This window comes from Anopheles marshallii, chromosome 3, assembly GCF_943734725.1.
Source record: "Anopheles marshallii chromosome 3, idAnoMarsDA_429_01, whole genome shotgun sequence".
Lineage (NCBI taxonomy): Eukaryota > Metazoa > Arthropoda > Insecta > Diptera > Culicidae > Anopheles > Anopheles marshallii.
In genome coordinates this window covers 83,636,222-83,650,295 of record NC_071327.1, presented here as the reverse complement: position 1 = coordinate 83,650,295, position 14,074 = coordinate 83,636,222, and the positions used below count along the sequence as shown (strand labels likewise).

The 14,074-nt window shown below is 46.2% G+C and overlaps 3 protein-coding genes across 3 annotated transcripts; 1 reads left to right on the top strand and 2 right to left on the bottom strand.

The window, feature by feature from the left end:
• Positions 1 to 2,170: 2,170 nt before the first annotated feature.
• On the top strand, positions 2,171 to 4,284 carry LOC128716002 (dolichyl-diphosphooligosaccharide--protein glycosyltransferase subunit 2). Its single transcript, XM_053810924.1, has 3 exons — positions 2,171 to 2,183; positions 2,307 to 2,551; positions 2,623 to 4,284. Exons 1-3 carry the CDS (start codon positions 2,171 to 2,173, stop codon positions 4,282 to 4,284), a joined length of 1,920 nt encoding a protein of 639 aa, XP_053666899.1.
• Positions 4,285 to 4,879: 595 nt separating this feature from the next.
• On the bottom strand, positions 4,880 to 6,497 carry LOC128715097 (unconventional prefoldin RPB5 interactor-like protein). The gene is made up of 2 exons (XM_053809979.1): positions 6,447 to 6,497; positions 4,880 to 6,373 (listed from the first exon to the last, which is right to left on the bottom strand). The coding sequence occupies exons 1-2, from the start codon at positions 6,495 to 6,497 to the stop codon at positions 4,880 to 4,882; spliced, it is 1,545 nt and encodes a 514-aa protein (XP_053665954.1).
• Positions 6,498 to 8,187: 1,690 nt separating this feature from the next.
• On the bottom strand, positions 8,188 to 13,870 carry LOC128715610 (phosphatidate phosphatase LPIN3). Its single transcript, XM_053810518.1, has 4 exons — positions 11,094 to 13,870; positions 10,669 to 11,020; positions 10,499 to 10,602; positions 8,188 to 8,446 (listed from the first exon to the last, which is right to left on the bottom strand). The coding sequence occupies exons 1-4, from the start codon at positions 13,868 to 13,870 to the stop codon at positions 8,188 to 8,190; spliced, it is 3,492 nt and encodes a 1,163-aa protein (XP_053666493.1).
• Positions 13,871 to 14,074: the final 204 nt, after the last annotated feature.

Genomic DNA, 14,074 nt, shown 5'->3' with positions numbered 1-14,074 from the left:
ATTTTCCATCCATCTATATCACGATGGAGAGAATGAAACCAAACGTACGAGAGTGTGACAGGTCGAAAGTGGCGCTTGGCCAAGGATTCTCCCCGTTCGTTTTATACCTGCATCTTCTTGGGCAAATTTCTGTCCATTTCTACAGGAATACTGTAAGTCCTAGATTAAAATTGGAAATGTCCCCGTTTACCTGTTAATGATGTCCTTTGGCTAATGTACCTGGGCTACTCAAAATGTGAACTCCATTAGTGGCAAATGGAATATGTTACAATAAACAGGTGCAATGATGTTTAGCAATATGTACCCTATGTTCTCATCGTAAAGGTCACCCATGCTGTTCAAACAAGCAGCTGTTCCTAATCACGTCACCACCAGGCACCGTCAATGGATGAAATGGCTAAGAACACGGGGAATTCCCCAATTGATACCTACTTGCTTTGCCCGATCCTTTCTTGCGTCCCATGCTGATGATTGTGGCAGCGTCTGCTTGCACCGTCGTGTCCTCCCCACTGTTGCACTTGTTCGTTCGTTGCACATGCACTTCTTGCCTTGGCCGCAGAACAGGACCAAAACCCGACCCGCCTGACAAAACACTTTCTACACGCAGCCTCGTTTGCACTTGCTACACATCCGAAAGGAAACCAACGCGGACGCGCGTTTTCTTCTCACTTGGCACGGCACCGCAACTGCACACCTTCTTGTAGGAACTTGAGATTAGGCGCTATGTATATCTCGTATTTTCCGTACTTTTTCTCTCAAAATCAACAAAAGCACAAAAGAAATCACTTCTTCTTCAGCACATTCTTAACTATTTGGCACGGTCGCTCTGAAGGCGAATCACTTCCGGCTGTAGTTATCAAAAACTACCCGCAAAAAAGCTTGCATATTTGAAACACCAGAGACTGCTTATACGCACACACATTATACACCCCCTCCCCCCAACTATCTCGCTCAAGCTCTCTATCTCTTTCTCACACACACGCACACGGACTACTACGCGATATGTCGGATACACGGATGTTTTGTTTTTTTTTCTTTCTACCGATCAAGAAGAACGATGATTTCGCTAGGTGATTCTTTTCCTATTGTTTGTATCGGCAACTTTTCACCTTTTTCCTATCCCCTTTTGCACTTGCCGGAATCGCCCGTTTTGCACGCGGAATAGTTTCCCAAAAAAACAACAGCGCAGCACACAGAGATACCCGGATAGGGGAAAACTGATACCTAGCTCCAGCTTTGAAAGTTTGTGGAGCTAGAGACACACACGGAACGGAACGTCCGTACACGGCTCCGTCCCACAAGTAAGTGCGCCATCTTTTTTTGTGAGAGAGCAGCTCAAGCGTCTTTGCCAGCGTGCATGAACCGAAGTTAACTCACCGTTCTCACTTTCGAGCGTGAGGGAGACAGCACACTACCGGTAGGTGTTGTGAGTGGAACTCCCTAGAGGTTAGTAGGTTGATTTTCTTAGACGTTTTAAACTGATGGAAAAAAGTTATAAGATACATTTCCATGCGCACATCCAAACAAATAGTAACAATCAAATGGAATTTATTAATTTCATTTCATTTCACTTTTCAGTTAGGTTATATTGAACAGGCCGAGGTATAACTAGCTACACATGTTTTGTATTTTCATTCTATCGCACTTGTCGCGAACGCATTCAGTCTTGAAGAAAAGAGGCGAATATTGTAGTGAAATAAGAAAGGGAGCGAAAAGTTATGAATTTTGGATTCCAAATTAAATCATTGAAGTACGAAGGAATTGTTCAGTTATAAACAAAATTCTGGAGTTTGTAATTCTCTACAATTATTCCGATCAGGATGTAAGGCGGATGTTTGCTTCCAGTCACGGATGTAACGTTCAAATTGCTTCAACCCAACCGTGTTCCCAGAACTCTACGCATGTGGTTTAAACACAACCTTGTTGTGTCCGCACGAACCTAAATTCGCTGCGTCGAAATCGTTGTGTTGTCATGTTTTCGCTCGAAGCGCTGTCATTTCACCAACAAGAAGAACAGCAAGAGCAACAAAATCTCCGATTTTCGTCTGACGTGGTCCGTGTACATCGGCTATCGGTAAATTCATTTCAATTTCTGCGCTGGCTGCAATTTTCTGTACGTAAGAACGTCCTGTTTGCAGCTCCCGCATCGCTTATCACCAACGGGTACATCATGAGTCCTTTGGGTAAGTGGACAGACAGATCATTAGAACCAACCGGCTTACAAGGAGGCTGACCTACCGGGCGTGTACGTGTGCGTGTGTGTTTACGATAAAACTCTAATCCCGCTATGGTTGTTATTTTGGCAGGATTGCTAACGCTGGTTGCCCTACTAGGGGTCGGGTTTGCCGCTTCGCCGACCACACTACGCAGTGTGTCTAGTCATCTCACAGCACTGGACCAAGAACGTTTTGCAAAGGTTTTCAATGAGGGACTGAAATCAAATGATCTCCAATCGATGTACTACGCGTCCGCGAATGTGGCTCTTCCGGCCGGCGATGTTACCAGCACCTGCAAACGCTTATTCACGCTACACGGTGAATCGAAATTGAATGTACGTAGCATCCACGATTCATAATGTATTCCCTTCCACAATTCTCTCTAATAATGTCCTTTTTGGCGCAGGATTTCGAGAAAAACTTTTATCTTGTCGGTGCTCGCAAGAACTTTGGTTGTAAGGAAGCACTTCAGGCAAAGGTCGAGTCTGCCGTGAAGGCGGCTCTAACGAAGGATGCTTCGACCGCTCAGGAGATCTACTACAACTTCCACTCGGCCAAGCTGGCAGGCCTCACCGTGGATGAGAAAGTACGCACCACACTCGGCAAAAACCTGCAAACGGTATTGAAGAAGGACGATTCACTAAACTCCCTCGGGCATGCCTTCACTGTGGCTGCCGAGTTGGGTTCAGCCGGCTCATTTGCGTACGACCGCATCGAGGAAGCGTTTGTGCAGGCCGATGAAGTCGATGGAAAAATGCTTCAGTTCGAAGGAGGTCTAAGCATTACGGCACTTATTGTAAACGGTGGATTCAAGCTGGCTACAAGCCTCTCCAAACCAGCCCCAATTACAGCGGAACAAGCGGTCAAATTCGCTACCTACTTCCTGTCGCGTGCCTCTGTCCAAACGCCGAAAGGCGTTAGCGTGCTGCTGGAGGCGTTGAAGCTGCTTGCGTCGCAGAAAACTATCGCTCCGGTCTGTATTCGCCTGGCTGACAATGGCCAACTGCTTCCAGAGTCACCCGTGCTCAGTGTGCGTGTGTGTGACTTGCTCGGAAAACCCCTGACACCTGCTCTGGCCGCACTATCCACCACGATCGTGTCCCGGACCAGCGGTGATGCGCTCGTTTCCAAAGTGAATCTTGTCCCCAGCAAAGACGATTCGACGCTATTCACGTACAGCTTGAAATCGGCATCTCCTACGCGCGGTTTGTACAGAGTGGACATTGAAGCCGCACCTTCCTACCGGCAGCAACTGCAGGTGAGCGTACTGGGCAAGGTTCGCGTAAGCTCGCTAGAGGTCGGAGTAGGTGATACTGATAGTGCGGCCACGAGCGTAAAACGTCATTCGGTAGTACACCCCTCGAAGCTGGACACCGTTCTAAATGCTGACTCGCAGCAGAAGGTCGTCCTTAAGACAGCACTAGTCGATGATGTTACTGGCAAACCAATCACCGTTCATCAGGCATTCGTGTTGCTGCGCCAACAGGAAACCCGGCAGGAAATTATCTTCGTGGCCGAAACGGATTCGAGCAAGGCGTACAAGTTCGAGATGGATGTTGGTGCGCGGGCTTCCGACTTTGGACACAAGAGCGGACTCTACGAAGTGCGTTTAATCGTAGGCGATGCGCTTCTCTCCAACTCTTTCCAATGGCATTTGGCCGATCTCGAGCTCAAGTTTGCCGTGATTGAAGGACAGCAGGTGAGCGCATCAGTCGATGCTGCCAGCTCGCGCAAACCTCTCCCTGAAATCGTTCACCAGTTCCGCGCACCGGAAAAACGTCCACCACGCTTTGTATCCGACCTGTTCACCGCTCTGTGCATCGCTCCCCTCGTAATCCTGTTCGGTCTGTGGGCCAAACTGGGTGTGAACGTGAAAAACTTCCCACTATCGCTCGGTGCTCTCGGATTCCATCTCGGTTTGGGTGCCATCCTGGTGCTGTTTGGCATTTTCTGGCTTCGGTTGAACATGTTCGAGACGATTCGTTACCTGATCCCGCTGGCACTGTTCACATTCTTCTGTGGCAATCGAATGTTGCGTAAGATCGCGCGTGGTGGTAGCGACAAGTAATACCGAGTCTCAGAACTCTCCTCGAGCAGCCTAACAGTCCTTTAAACGAACAAAGGCTTAACACTAAGCAAAATAGCATGACGGATGAATCAACCTCCCATTGCAGAGGAGAGAACGCATTTACAATAGGAGAATCAACCAAACCATTCCCTTATCCCTGCCGAAGATCGCAACTTAGGGAGACCAGAACCAGGCAGAATTCGAGTTTTAAGTCACACCGAACTCCATCTCGATGCAGGGCTTAATTGGCGTGCAGAGCTGTCAGTCTGTTGCATCAGTCTTTCTTTACTTTGTAAGAATTACCGTGAAGAGCCAAGAGCAATAGGAGGAAAAACAAACAAACTAGGGTTTAAATAACGCAGGCGCATAGAACTGAGCAAGATACAAATGAGCATCATATTGAGGGTCTCTATACAGAGATCGCCTGTTTGTCGTGTGAGAAATAAACATTGGAAAAACTGGACATCAGCATGTGAAATCATAGAAAATCCGATCAATGAACCCAATATTGAAAAAAGGATTTCTCATCTGAAGAAAACAATGGATATGGAAATTGGAAAATTTATATAACTTATAATGGAAGTAATGCTTACTTTTAGTTACGTTGCTGCTTAAAACGACTCACTTTCCTCTTTTGCTGCTGCTGCTGCTGCTTTTGTACCGATTGAACATCGGCTTCAGTTACCGCGTCAACGCTGCTATGCTCGACGACCTCCCCCAACAAATTCGGCAATTGCATTGTCATGCGACTGGCTTGTTTCGTTGGTTGTTCCGAAAGGGGACGGTTTGGATTATGGTTCTTAAGGATTGGTTTCAGGTTCGAAATTTGCAACTGTTTGAGGGATTCTTCTTCCGCGAGAAATTTCCGGTATATATCGGCCGGTGACACAATCTCCTCTTTAGAATCGGAACTGTAACACTCCGGCGAATGTACGATTGGAAGGAAGAGTGTCGGTTTCGAATGATTTAGTAATTCTTCCTCACTCGTTTGCTCTTGATGTCTGTTGGTAATGAGTTTGATATGTTCCTGTTCAGCAAATTTAACCTTTTTAACCATGGGCGGTTCGGGTTCTTTCGACGGAAGCAAAAAGTCTAATGCTTCCTCCAATTCATCTTGCAGCTGATACAGATCTAGCTTTTCCACAATGTCCATCGAGTTTTGATACAACCGTCGACGAACGTCCTTCAGCTTCGCATGGAATACTTTAATTTTGTCCTTTTTGGGGCGATTTTTTGTTTCGTTTAGAAGCTGTGAAAACTCGGCCGAGATATCGTCTTCTTCATCATTTTCATCTTCTTCATTGTCCGTCGTCGTTTCGATTTGTTCTTCCGGTTCTTCCTCTTCGACGGCTTTCGGTTCATTTGTTGTCGTTTGCTGTTGAATCTCCGTCCAAGACGAACCCCTTTTTGCATCCATCACAGACTCAGGTACAGGTTGTTTGTGTGCAGTCCGTAGTCGTTCGTTCATCCGGATTTCACCTCGCATCAGCCGTCCTAGCTGATCATCATCATCCTCCCCGGTCGGAAGTTCCAGCTGATCCATTTCATGTTCCAACTCCTCCAGCAACTCCATTTCCTCCAACTTAGCAAAAAGTTCACTGTCACTTATCTCTTGCGCCGCATTCTTTTTTACTGCTCGTTCTTTTGCTTCCTTCTGCTTACTTTCGCGCACGCGGTGACGATGCTCTTCGCGCCATCGTTTTTCCGCTTCCTCATCGTAAGCTTCAACGATTTCTTGTACATTTCCACCAGCAAATGCTTCGGCTGCCAGTGGAACTTCAAGCTTGTCGTTGTACAGTGAACGTTCACGTTCGTACTTTTGTAGAAGTTCTTCTGCCAACTTGATACGTCGGTCTGCGATCGATTGCCCCTGTTCTGAGGAGCAGTCGGAGAAATAACCACATCCATGACTGACCATAATCTCTCCCGTGTGGTAAAGCTGACCAGGAAGGAAGGCTTTCGTTCCTATCGGGATCATTATGTCCGCTTTAGGGGCCTTTTGGTACATTCGTAGATTCTCCTTCAGCTCCATATGTTCTTGCCGGTAGGCTGTCCATCGTGCCGTTTCCGCCTCGTTCGTACGTAACGCCTGTAGATAATACGCACCACGCAAGGGACATTTGAGGAAGAAGTTTGTAGTGTATTATTCAGATAATACTTACATCGGAATACGTTTTATTATACAAATGATTCGGTTGGTTTACCGGTTCCATTACGGTGCGAAATTTCGTGGTGCCGCTAGAGGAAAACAATGATAAACATACACACACGCACCGTTCTTTTTGGCATTGAAAACAACTGTCAACGTCGCTGGTATAATGTTTTCAAATTGACCGTTACCACTGTGTGATACTGTGTGAAACACACAAACAAAATTGCCTCCATTTGAGATTTCATTAACCAAGCCTTAGAAAGTGATGCAGTGTATTACGATGGGTATGATTTATTTGCATTTGCAGCCAGTTCTAAACATTTTCACGCTGAAGCAACTATCTCGCACTATTTTCGTTTTGCATTGGCAACACACTAACGGCAATAGCAATGTTTGCTACATTGATATCCTATCAGATAAAATAAATTCATCTTGTGCCGAGTTCGCAACTAAACGAACCGATGGCATTTTATTTTAATACTAAAGAAAAGGTAACCAAAACTTTGATACAATGAAATAAAACCACGAACTACGGTACACAGGGGATGAGCAAACCTGTAGCTTGGGCCTGCGACACACTGATGTGCTCTCTTTAGCATGATAATGCAACTAAATACCGATTGTTCTACTCATTATGTTTACAACTCTTTCCGTGTGTCTTTTATCGCTTCCTTTCGATCCTGTAAGCATAAGCACCTTTGTCTGATGCTCCGCCCAATTCAACGTTTCGCACTTATCATTACAACATTGGGCGATTAAATAGACACTATTTAGAATTTAAAACTAAACAAACTTGCTAGGAAATGCTAAAAATGAACAAATCAAATAAATAGAAAAAAATTATCACATACTTTTGTTTGCATTGACACTTCTGCCTCCTTAAACCACAGCTAGGACTGAATCAGCAGATTGATAGTTTGCTGATGCTGCTGATTCACGAAGCCCTTACTATCCCGTTATTCTTTGTATAGCTCGCTACGGTCGGTCCTTCTGTGGTTCGTTCCCGGTGCAACCGGAAACGATGAGTACAATCATGGTACAATCTTTGCTAAACTAAATTCCTGCTTGCATATTTTGTAGCACACACACTCACGCAAACCCGGTAGGACACTTTCGTTCAGTTCTGTCACTGCCTTCAATCACAGCTAGCTCTCAGTAGCTTGCTCGCTTGCTAGGAGCACCATTCTTTAACTTGCTACCTCTTTTCTTGACTCTTTTCTGATGCTTTGCATACTAATCCCTTACTTTTCCCACATCTTCTTACATACTAAACATTCACTGGCAGGCGTCACATCTTCATTTTGTCAAGCTCATTTGCTAAAGCCTCTGCTCTGTATGTGGCCTTCCTTTATACTATGCTTACACAATTCCTTTGGACCATTGCTGTTTGTCAAACATAAACAATCCAACCTAAAGCGAAATGGAAGCAACGCGATCAGAATGGGGAGTAGTATCCTCGCCATTCCAAAGCACTCGTTCAAGCTTACGATATATAGTATGAATAATATTATTATTATTATTATTGTACCGAACATTGGTTTCTTAGCTTAGCTTGTTCTTTTTTCTTCCTAACATCTTCTTTGCTGTTTAGAAATGTTACCATCTTTACTGAAATTGTTTTTGTTTTGCCTATCTTTACCAGTACAATTTGAGCCGATTAAATGATTTGGTTTTAAGATTTGTTCGTGCTCTGGTGGTGCTGGCATCTCTTAAAATGGAGATGAATGATATTCTATCATCCGTGGTTTATTTCAGTTCTCGGGAATGGTTGGCAAGGCCTGCTGAATTAGTGTCGCCGTGGGAGTAATTTTGCCAGAAGAAGCTAACGTGGCTGGATACGATGCAGAGCCGCTTGATGGCAAGGAGAGTCCGGGTATGTCAAAAGCATTGAAATCAATCTCAGCTACCGGCTCACGCCAGTAGTTGAAGCTGGTATACTCGTTATCTTCCTCCTCGATGTGTTTGATCGGCGGATACAGCTGGTCTACGATGTAAGCCATGTTAGCGTAACTGTATGAAAACGGGGATGAAACAAAAGAAAAGTGCATTTTTATTAACACCGCGCCTGATACAACACCGATTTGAATGCCAAGAATGTTTGTCTGCCAGCATTGTTAATCTCTATGATCTCATTGTAAATTATTTCACATACTAAACAACCAACATACATTGCAAAGCACGGAAAAGCACCAACAAAATTCACAGTTTTTATGTACATATTACAGGAATGAGAACGATGTTTTGTCAGGGAAAGTTTAGATCACAGATGATAATAGTATAATGAAGTGATCGTGAAGCACCTTTTCGCGCCCCCCTATACACCACGATATCATGTACGGATGAAGCTAAGTAGCATAGTTGAGTATATTATAATACAGCAATAAAGCGTAGGGTATGGTATGGACTTGTATGGAGCAACCATCTTACAGATAAGTGTTAGGATACCAGTACATTCTTCTCCATCGTCGTCGACCATGCTTACCCCGGTTTCGATGTCCGGAATGGGCACGCGTATCGATTCCACCGGCATGAGCATGAGGTAAAACAAACTCGGCAAGGGATACACTTTTGTTGGCTTTTTTGTACACTTTTGTACACACAAGATATCTTGCTATTAGATGAAACGGCCCATTAGGTCATGGATGCTATAATAAGTGGCTAGAAGACTACTTATTGTAGGATTATTGCGTGAGTATTGCCACTAGATCTAGTTCTAGTACCCACAGCATGTGGTCGTTTAGCTTATGCTGTCGAATTTTGCACTAGAATAAACTGCTCTGCATGCCGATTAAAGATCATCTTGACTAGTTTTTTTTATAGGCACGAAAGATTCGTCCTCGACTAGCGAGCTTGTTTCATTCAAGTATAGAACGGAAGAGGACGGAATTGTTGATCTTTTCAACCCGCATGATCGTGTGTTGATGGCACATGACTTGGGCCTGTGTTAAAGGAATAGAGAGCACTGGAGAGGCCTGCTCTTGCTGCTGGGGTGGGGTTGAATTCGCTAGAGAACTACACTGCATGCCTAACAAAGCCATTCTCGCTCGAAGCAGAGTAATCAGCGAAGCCTGATTTTCGCGAGCGCCTAATTCTCAGCACCGATTGTTGTTGCTGCTGCTGACTTTGCGGCTGTTGCTCATCGCCGCTCGTTTCGATTGGAAACTGCAACGGCTCATCGTCGTCATCTTCATCGTAGTCGTCATCGTCCTCGTCGTAGTCTGAAAATTCAGACTCCGGAGTCTCGTGTTCAATCGGTGGGAAGTAATCATTTACTACCAGCGACTGGCCAGCATACCTAGATGTATTTAGTGTTTCAATATCCAAAATGTACACGGATCGCGATCGGTGCAAGAAACAAGAAAAAAAAACGATCGGAAGCAAAGCGATTCGCGCGTGTGTTTGGTTGGCGAGGCAACACGTATGTTTTGTCGTTCGTCGTTGGTTTTGTGGGGTTGAACATCAAATGAGGTACAATAAATGGAAAATAAAAAAAGAACAAAAATACTAACATAAGTACCCGCGTGCAGGAAAAAACGATTTATTTGAACCACCCAGCACAAACGCTGTCCGCTGTTTAAATCCGTTTTGTGCTTGCAAATTAAATTCCAAATAAATGGCCAGATGAATTGTGCTATATGAATCGACGTGAAGATGCAGCAGTGTACAGTGTGGCTGAAGATCGTGCTACCTACGTGTGTGTATGTGTACGTTAATTTTGGCTAGTGTCCTGTTATTCAAAATTCAGAAAACCCCACATCCAATCCACACTAAATGTTCGCGAAACACATACCAATCCGAAAGCAAATTAGCAATACAAACACGCGCGAGTGTTCGATATTCGAAGCATTTCATTGAGTTTTTTTTTGTTCTTTAACCGAGCATCGGTCAATTCTTGGCTGTATGTGATTCATCCACTTCCATCACTATCGCTATAGACGTATGTACAATTTTACACAGCTTATTTATGTGTGGACTAAAAGAATTATGATGGTTTTGTGTAGTGTTCAGAATGAGCGAATATGTTTGAAAAGACAAGGAAAATGAAAGGCATTTGCAACTTACGTCGATTGGAATGTTTGCGTTAGCTCGTGCTTCAATTCTCCCTTTGGATTGATGGTGAAGATTCTCGACGTCGGAATACCAACGGCCCGGTACGCCCAAACATCCTGCAAACATTGTATAATATTATATCAAACACAGATGAGGCAATATACCTCTTTTCTATTACTTACATTGATCCTGTTACCGTATCCGGCGTAGAATGGATTTCGTTCTGGAAACAAATCTCGAATGTCATTCAGGCAGGCAATTTTGAATTGTTCAGGCTTTTTCTCAATCACTTCACGGTGAAAAGCGGACATCAGGGAGGTCGGATTGAGCAGCAAAGGACCATCCGGCAGTTTCACATCCCCTTGACGGATCGACTGCAGATAGCCACGCGTTGTCTTGGCCTGCCCGATGGCACGTGCAGATAGGTACAACATTTTGTACCCATTTTCCTCAATCTTTGAGAAAAGTTGCGCCACACCAATCTGATCCCAAGATTTGCCTACCATGGGCAGAATGTGACCAAGGACATCCGATCTGAAATAGTGTTACGTCGATGTTAAGGTTTGAATGGCAAGGTTTCATATCTTTTTTATGCAAAAACACTTACTTGGTTATAGTTCCATCGATGTCGGAAATGACTACCTTATCATTGTGCTTCCACTTGAACAGATAGCACTTGCAACGCGTTGTCCCCTGATAGGCAGTAGTAACACTAAATTCAATCTCGTTCATACCATCCAGAAGGTTCAACTCCTTAATGCGCTCCGAGGATAAACGCAACGTCTTGCGGTACTTTTCTCCACAACCGAGCAGATACAGTGTCTTCTCGCTGCTGTTGTCAATAAGGATGCCACCTACCGATTTGTCCAATGCCAGCTCAGAATCTTCCGACGACAGGGAACCATTGTATCCATCTTCCGTTTTCGATACATTTTTGTATGTCGGTACTGTTGCGTCCATACCTCCTTCGTGGTTTTCATCTTCCGGAGAATTCGAACGCGATGTTTGCGTGCCCACTGCGGCAGAGGTTTTACCATCCGGACCATCGCCAGATTCTTCCGTAGCTGCCGTCGGTGTGGTTGGCGTCTGCGGTGTGCCAGCCGGGGCCGGTTTTGCTTCGCCGGAACGTCGCCAGTACCACCAACGTCCTGCAACAATCGGCTGCTGCGGCTGCTGCTGTTGCGTTTGTTGCAGTGGTTCCTCTTTTTTCCCCTCTTCCATTCCCGATTCCTTCTGTTTTGCACTAGCCAGCATCTCGTTTGGCAGTCCACACTGGAACGCCAGAATGGTCATGACCTGTGGACAGGCCACTTCCCAACTATAGTACTTGCCATTGATACGCACGACTAGATCGGACGACTTGAACACACTAGGATCGGCCAGCACGTTAGCGTATTGTAAGCGGTGGCGCTCGAACTGTTCATCGGTGGGACCCGACGAACCTTCGGCGCCAGTTAAACCTCCACAGAGAGACAGAGCAAAGGAATCGATCGATTGATCGACCATACTCTTCGTGTCACCCGATGCGACATGGTCGCGTTCATCAAAGTCGGAATCTTTTCCGCCGGGCCCATCTTCCATCGAGGTAGGACTTTGCGGAATGGATGTACCATTACCGCTCTCGCGATCTTCATCATCGCCACTTCCGCCACTGCCACGCTGATCCTGTTGCTGGTGCTGTTTCAGCTTCGGGAACGATGGGAAATACAGTTGGGCGATCTCCGGTTCGTTCAGCTTATCCAACTCCGACAGATAAATCCCGTCCGGAACACTCTGGCGTTTCTTCTTGTTGTTGTACTTCATCAAGCTCATCAGTCCAGTCAGCATCGAGTTGTGCTGCGCCTGCTTGCCGGCTTCCGCATCACCTCCTTTCGGTTCAACCTGCGTCGGCAGCTCTCCCCAGTTCCACGAGTTACCGTACATCAAGCGTTCTTCCTCCGTTACAGGTTTTTCGCGCTGTGACATCTCAAACTCGGTATCGCTTTGAATAGGAGTGGAAGGACGCGACTGCTGCGGGCTTACTCCAGTTCCAATATCCGTATCGCTGAAGAAATGGATGTCTAGATCCGCATGATGACTAGACGTCATGGCTGGGCCATCCAGTATTGGGCTATCCTTTCCCTCCTTTTTGGTGGGACCACTAATATCCGGGACCTCCTGATCGACACCCTCGGTAGCCTCCTCTTTCGGTAGGGAGCTACCACTGGCCGACGAAACCGTGACCTGGGACGCCGTCAGACTGTCTGTTTCCGTTCCTTCGTTCGGATCGGAATGGTTCGAACCAGCGCCCGAGCTACTGCTGGCTGAATTTTTTCGTTGTGTATTTTTCTTCTTCATCAGTGACTTCTTCCTTCGCTTCTTTTTCGACTTAGAGTCTGTTGCGCCATCTCCACATGCAGCTGGTTGCGTAGTTGCCACCACGACTGGGACAACTTCAGTCGCCTGACCAGCCGGTCCAGCCTCAGTGGTAGGTTGAGCATCGATTGGTTTGAAATGTTTATCCTCTACCGACTGATCAGCCGCGCCTGATGCTGCGGGAAGAGGTGTGCTGTTTTTCCAGTCGCCCGCATTTGTCACCTGTTCACTGGTCACAGCTTCAAGTGAACCATCGTCCAAACCTTCCATGTGGAAGATCTGTTCCTGTTCGGCAGCCTCGGCCGCAGCGTTCAGTTCTTGTCGCAGCTTCTGCGTCGTGTACTCCTTCTTTGTCAGCGACAGGTCCGGCCTGTTGGTAAGATTGTCCGTGTGACGCCGGTGGCTGTATTCGGATCTTTGGTTTTCAAACTTTGATCGTTCCAGTTCGGGATTTTCGTTCGAAAGATCAACCGAGTTGCGACGTAATCGTGGCAATAATTCATTCTCCACAACGCCGTCATTCTCGCGCGTCGCAGCCTGACTCGCCACCATCATCATGACCGCCCCCTCGCCTATCTCAATCGTTGGCCCTGCAGCCACTCCTTCACCAGCGGCTCCCGTTGTTTCATTGGCTTCCAATGCTTTGAAAATGGGCCCACCGGATCCATCGTTCCGCTGCACGCTTTCCTCATAGTTGCTCAAATACGAGTGGCTCGGAATGGGGGAAGTGGCCATGTGGGCCGGAACTTCACTGTCGTCTTCCGCGCATTCTTCCACGAAGAATGCCTCACCCGACTCTCCGAGCTTCATCTGCAAATCAACCGGCTCCCCATTTACCTCGATGTCGACCACCTTCTCACGGCTGCGTAGCACACCGAGTTTCCCGAAGCGCACGTGGAACGGTGAGCTCAAGAAGGAACCGTCCGGTTGCTCTACCACTACCACATCGATGGCACCGGTCAGTGTGGCTCCATTGATTTCACTGTAGAACTCCTTAAAATTACTGAAGAGGTTTACTATGCTATTCATGTTGAGGCTTTGCTTTAGACGAGGAACTTTAGCGTCAATCAACCCAACCAGTTACAGCGCAACTGCTCACACGCACTGTCGTTTTTGCTCCGTTAGCTGTAAAGGAATATTTTCCCGTTCTATTTCCACGGTCAACGTCGCTGTGTGGTAGACTATCTGCAAGAGTAAAAGAAACGAGAGAATCATGAAACAAACACACCGACT